Genomic DNA, 14,747 nt, shown 5'->3' with positions numbered 1-14,747 from the left:
AATGTTGTCATAGCAACACATCAAATTCCCACACAACAAGCAAAGATAAGCTGGAAAAATCTTACGAGGACACTATTCAGACTGTTTCTCTGAAGACTATAAATAAATCCAGAACTCTCACAACGTTAACACTAGGCCTGTTAGATCTTTTATTTTGCTTCTATTTTGTTCGTTTTTTTTCAATTGTGTTAACTGCATTTTATAAACTTGTGTTTTTCTATAAAGTGCTATAAAGATAAAATAATAATAATAATAATAATAATCATAATCATAATAATTCCTAGAAGAACACTCCTAGTGTGAGTGCTCGGGACCTAATTATTGCAGTGTTTTTAATTCTTAAACTAAATCTCTGAGCAGCGATAATAAAAAGACTTCAGACAAAGTTGAGTGATGAATTTCCTCATTTAAAACTAGAATTATGAGTTTTGGATAAGTTCCTGAACTAGAGTGTATATGTGCATTTTTATGACTTGCATTTAGGACTGAACAATTTCAAATAAATATCTAATTGCGATCACGATGTGATTCTCGACATCAGAGGGAATGGTCATTTTTACACCACTATTCTCATTTTCCATTCAAAAAACACATTAAAAATGATCACTGTGCCATATGTGTGCAGATCTGTGATAAACAAAGTGACTTAAATTACTAATCGATTAATCGACTCAATGTTTCAGCTCTAGAATGAAAATTATAGCTTTGTTTACTTCATATCTACTCAAGTTTATTCAATATTTTTGTTGAAAAGCTCTTAAAAGTTAAGTTCGGTACAAAACAAAACAAATGGCAAATTTAAAACTTAAACTAACTGAATCTTTTATTTAAAGATTCTGCAGTACCTTAACAGCCCACCAAGGGGCCACAGCCTATATTTTGGGAATCACTGTTGATAGAGGATCAAAATGTAAAATTTAAGACAAAATTCTGTTATATTTAAGAATAAAAATTCAAAGTCTGTGATTTAATAGCGATCTGTCTTAAATGCCTGCTAAAAAAAACATCATGATTCATCAGGCAACTTCTTTTCATTTGTCAAAATGAAGTGAAATAAAAACTGTAATTGTATTAAAAATGAATAAAAATGGATGATACAGTCAGGTTCAATGTCAGTAAAGTGTGGGCTTAATAACCACTAAAATGTAGGGAGTGTAGAAATTGTCATCCAGGCTCTGCTTACTCAAAAGAAAATAAACAGCAGGTAATTACGGTTAAAATAAATCCATACATCAAACAAACGCGGCCAAATTAGAGCCAATTTCAAGCCGTGAAGCTGTAAACGACTTATGATGATCGATGAGGAAGAATTAACATCCCATCGTACTGCAGCTGTGAAATAGGAAAAAAAATATCACTCTCATTATATAATGACGACAAATAAAAACCCCTATGCGTTTCTCCACTTTAAAGGGGTAGTTTGGGTTTTCTGAAGAGGGGTTTTATGACATGCTGCTGCTGCTGCTGATGCTGCTGAAAACCAAGAAAAAATAACGTTCACCTAATAAAATCTACACCGTCTTAAATCTGTGATATCTTAGGAAGGTATTTGCCATTTGTCCCCACTGTTACGCAGCCTTTACTGACAGGAAACTCACGTTTGTGTTGCTTTGTAAAACGTCCTCTCTCCTGCACCAAAGCCCATGGAGGAAATCTGCGATTTTACATCGCAGCACACACGAGTTGTTGATCCACTGCTGCTTCCGTCGCTTGGTTCAAACGTGTTATTTCATGACTTTGGTGTTTGAAATGCTTTGTTCAGATTTACCTCAGTGACACAAACTTGCCACACGAGGCAGCGGTGGACCAGCAGATCCTCTGATACCACAAGCTAAAATTGATGATTTTCTCTATGGGCTTTGGTTCGGGAGAAAAAACCTCACACTAAAATTTGTTATATCAGACTTATTTGATTGAGCAGGGAAAATAAACATGTGTATATAACATGGAGCTTCTGTGGCCACACGCACACGCACGCACACGCACACGCACGCACACACACACACACACACACACACACACACACACACACACAGGTTTGTGTTACCTCCTGACAGTACTGCAGGATGCCCTCCTTGGTGCCGATGCAGCTCTTGGTGCCTGAAGGGTCGGGCTCCCACTTGCCGCTCTGCACGTTGATGTGCATGTTGAGTTTGCCACAGAACATGGCCACCTGCGGCTCGGCCAGCAGACCCATGGAAACATCTGTAGGCACCTGGAGGAGGAAGAGGAGGAGGGGGAGGAGGGGGAGAGAGGTTTAATGAAACTCTCTGAGCACTTGAACATAGAAGGTGGACGCAATTAAATTTTATGACTTAGATACAGCAGGGCTGGGAGAGGGGCGGAGATTAGCATGTTGGATAAAAAGTGAGAAGAGAGTAGAGGGAGAAATGAGGACGACAAGAAGACGAGGTGCTGTAATTTTCCCTCGCTCCACTCTGCACGTTTTGATTTGTTTTTATAATCACATTCTTCGCATACTGCTAAACGCCTCTGCTCAAATTCACTGTTGGGTGTTGTGTGTGTGTGTGTGTGTGTTTTTTTTCCTAATGCATAAAATTGCTGAAAAGCAAAATGAAAAAAAAAAAGAATCGACATGAAAAATCGATACGTTTGCACAAATAAATTGCCTCAAACAACAGACTTGGAGCAAACCCGTTCACCCTGTGCTGCGAGTGGTGTTCGTCGTGTTCACCCACTCACCCACGCTTTATGAAAACACTTCACATCCACAGCCTGTTTTCAGCCTCTCACAGGACGTTACAGGGTTTATTTGTTTTTGGTTGAGTGCAGCGAATAAATACTGCGATTTTATCCTGTTTCACATTAAAAACGCGGCCACAGTGAGAGGATTGTGACGAGTTTCCGTTACTGAGATAATCATGAATGTAGGAAAACATGAGTCTGACTCACCAACACACAGTCCTGGTGATTTATTTTTGAATCATTCCAGTCATTCAAGGCCTCATACTTTATAAGGATCTTATTTAAAATTCATGTTTTTGTAACATGAGTACATTTTCTTTTGTAATTATGTTACATGTTTTGGAACATTACAACATTTTATTTAAAAACAATTGTAACAAGTATTTTTTGTAATTAAGGTACATATTTTGTGACATTATTAACATGTTTTCGGAACATTATATCATTTTATTAAAAACTAAAATTGTAACATTAGCAATGTATTTTCTAAAGTTTTTATAATATTACAATATTTTTTGTAACATTGTCATGTAATGTCATTCCAATCCTTTGTAAGTATTTTTTGAAACGTTAGTCTTGTTTTCTAACATTATTAACATTACAATAGCATTATTGTTAAAAAATCAGCAACAAATCTAACAAACACAAGGGTAAGGTTATTCCTCTCAGATTAAAAACAGGATTGGTGGTCAGGACGATGGTGACAGGACATTTTCATGAGAGAGACACAGGGAGTCCGTGTTTGGAGTGTGTGTGTTAATTTCTGTGTTAGCTTATGCTCTCCTGTGTGTGTTTTTGCTGCACAGAGAGGGTTTTGTGCCAAGCTGCCTCTCAGAGGAGAGGTGCAGACAAACCAGTGAATGTCTGCATTGTGCTGGCAAATGAGCTCCAACATAATGTGAGGCGAATATTTGGGGGGGAGAGAGAGACACGGGGAGGGAGGGACTGTTGCTATTGTGTGCTGCCTAATCGTGTTAATGGTCTTCGAGGCCTTGGCAGGCAAACAAATGCTGTTTTGTGAGATGGATAGCATATTTTCTTCCTGCAGACGTGATTCCTCTTCCAGCAGCCTCGCGGTGTAAAGTGCTATTTCCAAAATGAGAGCGGCTGGCGGGGCGATCAATTTGGATTCAATTTGAAGCCGAGTACTCAAATGTTTGGGTCGATTTAGCCGCCGTGTATCTGGTGAGTCGCTGCAAAGACGGGAGTGTATCAGGCTGCATTATTATAATGGTATTATATACCATTTATCCACATAGACTTATGTATTTACACTTTTTCTTTGTGTGTGTGTGTGTGTGTTATTGACTCTGCCCACAGAAACCAGCCAGAGTGGAGCACAAACACGAGGCCAACGCAATAAAATCCACACCCGAACAATGCAGTGTGGCCTGACACTGTTGTGCAGCGGCAAAGTAAACGTTTGCAAAGCTTGTAATGATCAGTCGGAGGCAGACGAACACTCGCACATTCATCCAGAGCCGGCACTTTGTGCTAAAGCAGTGTTGTTTTACTGCGTTGTGTTGTATTTTAAAGCTCAGGCCCGGGAGGTGAATGAGTGGAGAGATTCACTAACACTTAAGTTGTTTACAATGGTTTCGCGATGCATTATTGTCCCAAAACCTACAGAGTATAAAGGGCCATTAACTACAGCAGTAAACACCACGGTGCATTATGGATAATAACTTTGGCAACTGCGTCGATAGAGTGTGTTTAAAGGGACAGTTCAGGGTTCTAACGTGTGGTTGCATGAGATATTGGATGCAAGATAAGACCTCACTAGAGTCTACAATGTCTCAAGAATATTTTTGCCTCTTTAGTTTACTGTTAGACAACCAGTTCTGGCTGGAAAATGGATTTTGTAAAGCGCTCACTCTGCCACACCAAACTCCATAGAAAAAATCAGCACTTTTTACATTACAGCTAACCACTGATCCACTGCTGCCTCCATCACTAAGTTCTAATGCGTTATTTTGAAATCCTTTGTTCAGATTTACCTCAGTGACACAACATGACCACACGAGGCAGCGGTGGACCAGCAGCTCCTGTGTGCTGTGACGTAAAATCACTTATTTTCTCTATGGAGTTTGGTGTGGGAGAGTCAGCAGGTTATTTACCCCCACTAACACAGCCATACTCACAGATGCTACTAGATTTTCTCATTTTTAATCTAATATTAAAGCCAGGGAAGTATAATAACACATGACACTTGTAAAAGTGAGTATTTCCAGCTGGTTTCTGACACCAGGAATGTTTCCACCAAATGAATCCAATATGTTTGTATTTTGACAAGTGCATTACTCAGATTGCTGTAACATGTGATCTACAGCCTGTGACATCACGAAAAGCCACTTGATAAATCACTCGGTCGATGTTTGACAGATTTATTGTGTTTGTTTGGTAAATTTGACAAAGTTCATGCACGTAATGAGTCACTGAAAGTGGTTCTGGTTCTGATTATTTTTTTTATACTTTATACCCAACTACTGATCATATTCAGGCAACACTGAAGTGATCGGGTAATAATCATGACGCACTGGGGGGAAAATGTCTAAAATGGAATGTGGCATGACAAACCACAATGGTACTTGAATAATGTGTGTGTAATTTATGGATAATTTAATACAGAACATTCAACAATAAAAGGTTTAAATGGGTAAAAGGTTAATACACATAAATAAATAAGAATACTGATATACTAAGATAAATAAAACCAAATAGACTTTAGCTTTTAACTATTTCATGACAACAAATGAAATTAAATTTTTTCCTATCGTTTTTTTACAATAACAGACGTCGCACAGGTAGGACTGCATCCAATTTGGTTGTACAATGACAATTAAGATATTCGATAATATTGTAGTATAGTAGTGTAAGTGTGGTATATAGTACCACACTTATATATGTATATCAGTAGGGAGTCAGTCGTGAAAAAAAGTCCAACCTTTTGGGAAAAAGCCATGGCAATAACAATATTTACAATAACATTTCACCTAATTTCCAAATAAAAGCCACATATCAGATTTTAAAGATTTTAAATCAACAATGTATTAATAAAATACATAGACAAATAACAAAAATAGCAATTTTTCTGCTTCAAATTGCGATTTATTTTTTTCATCTATAATATTATCAGCAGCAAATAACTGTCAATAAAAGAAGTGTGTGTGTGCGTGTGTACTAAACTTTCAGCATGTTCATAAGCTGCAAGCTGTACCACACACACACGTGCAGCAACTTAACACGAGTGGCCGTCACTCTCGACACACGCAGCCATCTGCTGGTTATTCAGGGGTCTGACGTTCGATTCCCACACTTGCCATCTGTGTGTGAGCGAGCGGCGCTGTGTGACGGACACCGATCAAATCCCATCCTACTCACTCTCAGTGAAAAACCCATTGCAAAAATGAAATAATCAAGCATGCAATCTTTTAATTAACTCACTTCCTGGTTGCCTGCTTTGAGTGTGACCTCATCTCCTCGCCCTCTGGCCTCTCTTCCTGTCACTTACTGAGAACAAAGATAAAAACTACTTCCTCTCTGCTCCGGGCACAGGTATGCAAATCTTCACCGGCGGCTTGCTGACATTCAAATTTGTTTTTTGTGTCCTCGTCATTTGGCTGGCAAATCAAACCCTTGTGATCCAACACACACACACACTCTTGTCTTTCCTGCCTCTGCACTGCTACTGCTGCACCTCTCCATCTTCAAGCCAAGCATAAGGGAGTAAAGGGAGGAGGAGGTAGCATAAGCTGTAAGATTATAAATCAGAGGATGATGGCAAAGGCAGGAGCGGGTGAAAGTGAAGAGAGAACAATAACCATAGCGGAGAGAGAGAGAGACAGAGAGAGAGAGAGAGGGGGGGGAGAGAGAGAGAGAGGGGGAGGGAGAGGGGGAGAGAGAGAGAGAGAGAGAGATTGGAGGACAGATGAATTGGACAATAAGCCTTCGGGGACGGAGCAGAAGGTCAAACGCTGTGTAGAGCAGGAGGGAATGTGGTGATGGAGGGTCAGAGACGGAGCGGCAGGCCCGAGGAAAATCATTGGAGGATTAAGTGAGAAAAGATGAGTGATTGTGGTGTCGCAGAGACAGAGAGAGAGAAAAAATATGTCTGTCTCTTTTCTGCCAACAAAGATCACAATAAAAATCACTGGCGACACAGTTCATCGCAGTGGATGAAGAAAACTGAAGTCCTTCCAAGACCTCATATTTTTAAGATTCTTCACCTTAAAATGTACCCAGATAATGATTTATCCTTAGTCACGTTTTAGTAACATTTACAGCTTCTTAAATGTGAATATTTTCTGGTTACTTTGCTCCAAATAACAAAGAGATCACTAAAACTGAACCATTTAGACATTTGAGAACATCATTTCCAGGTTTGGGAAACACTAATATACATTCTTTAACAATGTATGGACCAAACAACTGGAGAAAATACGCAACAGATGATTCACTTATGAAAATAAATTATAACTAATTTTTCTGACTTTGTTTTGTAACAACACAACATTGTATAACTTTTGTGGACCTAATGTTAGCAACAGTCTTGTTGTCTTTTTCCCTCTGTATCCACAATCTTTCTTACATTTTTGTATGCATTTCAGATACAAAACAGCATCTTTGCGGAGGATGATTATGACAGGAAACGCTCTTATCCTCCCATTGCGCCTCCAGATACACAAAATATTTACAGAAAGAACAGACGAGAGCACAAGGACTCGCTGAGAGAGCTTCACTCTCTGTGCTCCTGAGCTCAATCTACCCCGCCCCGCAGGACATGCACTTAAAAGAACAGAAAGACTAAGAAGTGGTGAAATACACAAGCAAAAGTGTCCTACTCCTCCTCCTCCTCCATCTTTATCCAACCTCAGCCACACAGCTCTCTGTCCTGCCAGCTTGCCAGCCGGTCATCCTGCAGGGGAGGGAGCAGTAATCTGGAAACGGAGGATTAGGACGACAGCCTGGCCAGGAGAAACATCCCCCTTTGCTCTCAATCTGGCATGATAGCCATCGCAGTAACGTCAGCGACTAAAGGCAGAAAAGCCGAAGCTAATGGTGTACGAGGTTGACCCCGACAGGACGGTTAATCTAAAAACCAGAGGACAACGCACTTGCAGCAGAAATCTCAAATAAAACTTTGACATTGTCCAGGTCCACGTTATTAAAGCTATTAAAAAGAAACATCTCCATAAAATCTAAAGGATGAAAAGGAGGTTGTTTTACCCCCGAGGGACGAACATAAAGGACAGAGAAAAAAGGGCGACAATCTAACAACGTAACACAATAACGCACAAGTTTGCCGCGGTAAAGTGATTAAATTTGAGATTATTTGCCACTGAAATGTGATAAAGTGGTTTATGATCTGGTGTCATAACAGCAGTGTGCGTCACACCTTTATTATTCCAATCACACCTCTCGTCTCACATAGGTGACCTACTTCCACAGCTTGAATCACTGCACCACACTTCATGCGTCTGACTGACATATGTTCTGCATTAAAAAGGATCATTTTTGACAACTTACATTTTCCTGGCGCTCTCATTTTCTCTTCATGTCACCGTTAGGATTCTTTTTGCACTGCGGTTTCACTGGAAACCCAAGTTTCCAGTGAAACCACACCAAACCCCATTGAGAAAATCAGTGTTTTTAGCTCTTGGGGAACACAGGAGCTGCAGGTCTGCAGGTCTGCGGCTGCTTTGTTTGATTTATTTGTGCCACTAAAGTAAATCTGAATGAAGGATTTCAAACACAGAAGGCTGAAAATAACACATCTGGACTAAATGATGGAGGCAGCAGTGGATCAACGACTCCTGTGTGCTGTGTGATGTAAAATCACCAATTTTCTCTATGGGGTTTGGTGTGGGAGAGCGAGGGGTTTAAAAACCTCCGTTTAAAGAGGAAACTGTCTAACAGTGTGATAAAGCAAGGCAGATTGACAGAAAATTAACGTTCGGCATTGTATGTCGATATTTTTGCACCAAATGGCGGATGACAAAATGTATAATTAGGGGGAAAATACGCACAGATTAATAATAATCAGGAATTCTGGCCCGGTCTGAACATCATAAATGATGGGAAACTGAAGTTGTAAACTGGCCTCTCTCTCTCGCTCTCTTATGGCAGAAAACATAAATTAAAGTGTAAAATCCAGAGGAATGAACATCACCATCGATCAAACTGACTTTAAAGAACGTATAACTCTCCTTCGTCTCTGTGTGAAATCATGATGTGTGTGTGAGCCAACACCGCTCATGGCTGCTACATTCAGATGAAGAATCTGCTTTAGTTATTGCCCATTACATGTATATATAAAAACATCTACATGTCACACAGACACACATCGTGTGTATTTACAGAGGGTGAGGCACAGTTTAATGTATTCCAGTGCATGGAAACCACACACACACACACACTTTGAAGTGTCCCTGTGGGTGCGGGTCGTGCGGCGTCATTAATTGTACGGTCTTATCTGAGTGGCCCAGGCCTGCCATGGGAAGTTGGATGAAGGCGGAGGTGGGGAGGATGTGTGTGTGTGTGTGTGTGTGTGTGTGTGTGTGTGTGTGTGTGTGTGTGTGTGTGTGTGTGTGTGTGTGTGTGTGTGTGTGTGTGTGTGTGTGAGAGAGGGGGGATAAAAGGGGGAGGAGGGTGTCTCAGATCAGCTTTTATCCCCAGGGGGAGACTCCCTGGGTAGTGAGATGTGTCGCAGGAGCTCGACGACACACACTCTCTCTCTCGCCCTTTCTGGCAAAGATCTTTCAAAGACATCTTCTGGCTCCATCGGAACCAGATCAAGGCAAACAGGACCAGGCTTCATGGTCCTGGTTGAAATGAAATGTATCACACACACACGAGATAATGTCAACAAAGAGTAAGCGATGGTTAAAGTTAGATTTCTCGTCATTATACAGCCTTTTTACAACGAGAACCTGACATTTTTGTGTAACTTTGTAACTCACACCAAACCCCATAGAGAAAATCAGTGATTTTGACATCACACCTCTGCAGTTGTTGATCCACTGCTGCGTCGATCAGCAGATTCAAATGTGTCATTCTGTGATTGCAGTGTTGAAAATGCTCTGTTAAGATTTATTTCAGTGACACAAAATGACCAAATAAGGCAGCAGCAGAGCAGCAGACCCTGTGTCCCTGCAAGCTAAAAAAACACGATTTTCTGAATGGACTTTGGTGTGAGGTAGAAAATTCAGTTTCCTGTCAGAAAAGTAGCAGCAAAAGACAAAGAGAGTGTAAAAAGAGGCATATTAGAAGCATACGGACTCCACTGTGTTATTTTTGGCAGCCGACGAAACATTTACGAGCGCGATAACGCGTTATATGTGATCCTGTAAACTTATACTGCTTCACTCGGCGCCATTGATCAATCTGCTGTGGTGGAAATCGAGTCCATGTCCGACTTGCTGCGGGTTGTTTACAAGACGCATCACTGCGAGAACTCGTCTGCTTAGCCCCGCGACTGGCGAGGTGACAGAGACGATTAGTGCTCGTGTGTGTGGAGCCCGTGTGTATACACACACACACACACACACACACACACGCACACACACACACACACACACACACACACACACACTCACACACACGGAGACTGTTTCAAAAAACCCTCAGATCATTTTTGACTGGACCTCGAGGCAAGAGCAAGTATCTGTACTTGATGTCTGGGAAGCAGATCTAATGGTGGGTAGCGCGCTTCACTGATTACAGAGCACTTCCCTTCACTTTTGGCTTAACGTTCATTTGCGGACCAGATGTAAAAAAAACAGACACATGGGCTTTGGCACACATATGTGATGGAAAGAACTAAAAAAGTAGCTGCGCGGTGGGATTTGTTACCTGGCTCCGCCTCTAAGCGACACTGCGAATGCTTTGAAGTGAAGGTGATGAAACTCCGTCACCTCCGCTTCATTCGGTCATTTCTTAAATCAATAGATCCAAGTCTGTCTGCGGTAAAAATCGATTTCCTGACTTATAAATGGCTTTTAAAAAAAAAATAAAAGGTTGAATTTCCACAATGAAATGTGAAAAGTGACTTTCCTCACATGTTCGATCACCTGTAGTCATTTTTATTGACCCACGTGAGCCTGTTTGAAGAATTATCGTCGCTCATATTCACTGTGATTTAGCGTCGTCTTGGCAGGGTTCCTCTGGAATTAGCATCTCAGACAAATCTGTTTGAAATATACCATAAAAAAAAGGTGTTTGAGGAAAAACTGCTGCCTGCTGAAGGTTATGGAGGACGGACTCTTGGTTTCCTTAGTTATTATCACCTTAGAAACACACAGAGCCGCTCTCAGCCTCCGGAGACCTGCCTGTCGTAACCTCCCCCTGTCACTGCTGCAGCAACCCAGGCAACACCATTATCCAGGTCATGTGGGAGAAGGAATTTCATCATCAGTGTAATGTGCTTTGGTCAGGGTGTGTATGCTTGTATGTGTGTGTGTGTGTGTGTGTAAGCTACCAAGAGCTGGAAGTGCATGCAGGTGTTCTTAAGTGATATTTTAAGACTTCCCAGTACTGGCTCGAGGTGAAAACATGCAAATCTACACTCCCTTAGGTCGACAATATCTCAAGATCATATTTGCCACTTTATATCACTGTTAGACATTTGTTTCTGTCTGCAAACGACAAGTTTGTGTCAATGTTCCACCCACTCCCTCTCCTGCACCAAAGTCCATAGAGAAAATCGCGTTGATGACCCACTTCTGTGTCCATCTGCAAGTTCAGTTATGTGACTTTTTGACTTCAGTATCTGAAACCCTTTGTTCGGATTTCACTCCGTTACACAAACTTGCCACACGAGGCAGCAGTGGACCTTGACTGAATCTTTTTTCCCCCATTTAGTCATGTCATCGCTTCTTAATGGGCCATGTGACAATAAACTATCCATAGCAGAGCTTTCAGATGGTTGCATTCAAAGCATATAAACACAGATTTCCTTTTAAATATTTGCTTTATTTAATTTTTAGAAATGTTTTGCAGCAACAAACTGAAAACTCACTCATGGCTAATTGTGAGTTGAGGTCACCCTCCATCACTGCTGTTATTAGAGGTCATTTGTGAATCAGGGTGCGGGGGCTGATGATTGTGTGTGTGTGTGTGTGTATGTGTGGAGTCGTCATTAGTGGTAATGAGCGCCACATCCACACGTAGTAAACACAATCACAATAGAGGAACTTTACCAACTCTCCTCATTTTCCTCCTTTAACTTGCCTTCAATTATGGACTAAATGACTCTGGGATAACGATGTGGCATAATTATGATCAATGCCAGAGATGCAAGGGGAGAAATGAGTCTGCACTCATGAGTATGGATCGCCTACATTTAATACAAGTGTATAATCTTTCAACTTACAAATATGTTTGCCTTTATTGAGTACTTTAGATAAGGGCCTTGCTTTACGACGGCCGCCATCTTGTGCTGCCTGAATGGACAAACCATTGCACTTTGCGTTTTGAAGCCGAAGCTCAATATGCAGACATAGAATGACTAGCTTTCTGGTATGCAAAGGCCACCGTAGTTCACTTGGGAAAAGGAAGAAGTTCTCCATTTGTTGCAGTTTGCAGAATCACCATTAGACGTCACTAATTCTTACACAATGGACCTTTCCACACTTGGGTAGCAGAGCAACATCTGTCTAGGTTGACTTCAGTAGACTTAGCTAGAGTTGCTAAAGAGGTGGCAACATGTTCTGAACACGATCTGTTGGACTAAAAGACAAACAATGGGGCTACGACCCTGAACGAGAGCTCCATTTGGACAATGTTTGAGCTAAAATGCATAAAAGTGATTTCCCCACGTTGTTGTTGTCTTAATGATATTAACAGTTACAGAATACAGGTGCTTGACGTTGTCGCAAATTAGAGCCGTGTTTCAGTCGTTGCCTCCACCGTTACAGTTTCACAAATCTGGAACTTGGAATTTCCGCAGAGAATCACTGAATACATTTAGGGGTTTCCACACACACATACACACACACAGCTAGATTACTTCTATCAAACAAACACAGGAAGTCACCATCTCTCTTATGCCGCCAAACAGGAAAAAGATCCAGAAATAGCAGGGGACAGTCAAAAACACCCAGTCCAACAATCTCCGCTGCTATAGTCTCTCTCGTGTTCGTGATCATAGAGTGAATACAAAAACAGGCGCCGTGTTTCTGTTTCTGTAAGCACACGCACGTCACCTGACAACAGGCCTCTTCCTACGACATCCATGTTTGTATCCAGTCCATGTTTGTGACAGATTCACCTCCAGTCCACAGCGATCCACACGCCCACACCCAAACCTTTACATTTCCCAACAAAATTGCAATTTCACACTTGGACTCCGTGAGGACTTGTCAGCGACAGCTGGCGGCCACGTCGCGCCCCAAAACCCGAGATGTATGAGTTTCATAAACCCTCTGAACTGTGAATCCGGAGCCGAGGGCACGCAGCATATCAGCAACATGGGTGACACGGCCTTTCAGAGAAAGGAGTAAGAGATTAATCTGCGGAGGAATGGACTGCAAAGAAAAGAGTATGGACGAGAAGAGAAAGAATGACACAAATAACACAGACCTAATTATAGTCCGAGCACCAGGCACCTGAAGACTACACTACACTGCTATGGCAACCGTGCACACAAAGGACAATGAGCGCAGACATGGGAAGGGCAAAGTGAGAGGATGAGGGAATGAGATCATCCTTGCGAGTGGAGGAAAAAACAAAGAGCCTCGTGGGTATTTCAGGGTTTATAGAGGAGGGGAATCTTCATCATTAAGCAGGAGCCTTCTCCGAAAGATCCACCATCTTCGAAATAATGAGTCAGCAAACTCAGCTGAAATCAAAAATGCACCGAGGCAAAGTGGTTTCTGAGCGCGCACACACCCGTTTAATGGAAAAAATAAGTGTGTTGATAGGATGAAAACATGGAGAACGGCGGAACGAGAGGAGGGGAAACAGAGCCAGGGAGTCTAACAAGGGAATATCTCCAGTGTGAATGGCTCATATTTGAATTCTGGTTATTTGAAAGGTGGTTGTAGACAGACTTTCCCGACAGGAAAGTGACATTTCCGCTCCTGCACCAAAGTCCATAGAGATAATCACCGTTTTTAATTCATGGGGACACAGACTCTGCAGGTCTACTGCTGCCTCGTTTAATAAAATAATAAAAGTCTATGTCATGAACGTAAATCTGAGCGATGCATTTCAAACACAGAACTCACAGAATAGCACATTTGAATGTACTGAAGGAGGCAGCAGTGGATCAAAAACCCTGGTGTGCTGTGATGGAAAATTGATGATTTTTTCGATGGATTTTGGTATGGGAGTTACAAACTTCACTTTCCTGTTGGAGAAGAATCTAACAGTGAGGAAAAAGCAGCGCACATATGGGAGCATATCGAATCAATATCTCTGTAAGGGACATTTTCCCCGAGATACGTGTGGATATAAAGCTGCACGCAGGGTCGTTTCTCTGGTGTTTGAGAGTGACTCTCTACTGTTTATGACCCTTTCAATTCACGTCCTGCATGAAGGTTATTCACGAAACTGCCTATTAATACGGTCTCATCTGCTTTTGTAAAACCAGCAAACACCACAGATACCTTATCATGAAATCCTCCGTGACTCATCTGTCAGTACCTACTAAAAAACCCACACTCACAGGTTTTGGCAAGTCATAATGTAACAAAAGAGATGTCGCAGCGACGCCACTAAACACGAGGCTGCACGTTTTATTTGCTACAAACATACTGATTGCTGCGGCATCCATTAGTCACAGGGGAGTGAAGCCTCATGTGAATATCCATGATTAAAAGGCTGATTGTATTGGTCATGGTTTAGATTATCTCACTAAAGAAAGGTCATCTCTCAGGGGAAGGTTGGTCTCTGTGCCGCACATCATGGACGGCACATACACGCACTGAAGACAAGCCTGAAGATGCTTTTTAGGTGGAGGCTTTGTGGATGTACTTGACGCCACCGCTGAATAATTTGCGCAGGTTGGGGCAATGCATTTCCCAGCTTATTATTCATATTGT

General features: G+C 41.6%; 1 protein-coding gene across 3 annotated transcripts in view; it reads right to left on the bottom strand.

The window, feature by feature from the left end:
• The window catches only part of appa (amyloid beta (A4) precursor protein a), a 33,768-nt gene that overhangs the window by 13,535 nt on the left and 5,486 nt on the right, over positions 1–14,747 (bottom strand). For all 3 annotated transcript variants that reach the window (XM_058616437.1, XM_058616436.1, XM_058616438.1), the window contains exon 2: positions 2,048–2,215. In XM_058616437.1, the coding sequence (XP_058472420.1) occupies positions 2,048–2,215 (168 nt within the window). The remainder of the gene's footprint in view (positions 1–2,047; positions 2,216–14,747) is intronic.

Source organism: Solea solea, chromosome 2 (assembly GCF_958295425.1).
Source record: "Solea solea chromosome 2, fSolSol10.1, whole genome shotgun sequence".
Taxonomy (NCBI): domain Eukaryota; kingdom Metazoa; phylum Chordata; class Actinopteri; order Pleuronectiformes; family Soleidae; genus Solea; species Solea solea.
This window is presented reverse-complemented; position numbering and strand designations above follow the sequence as displayed.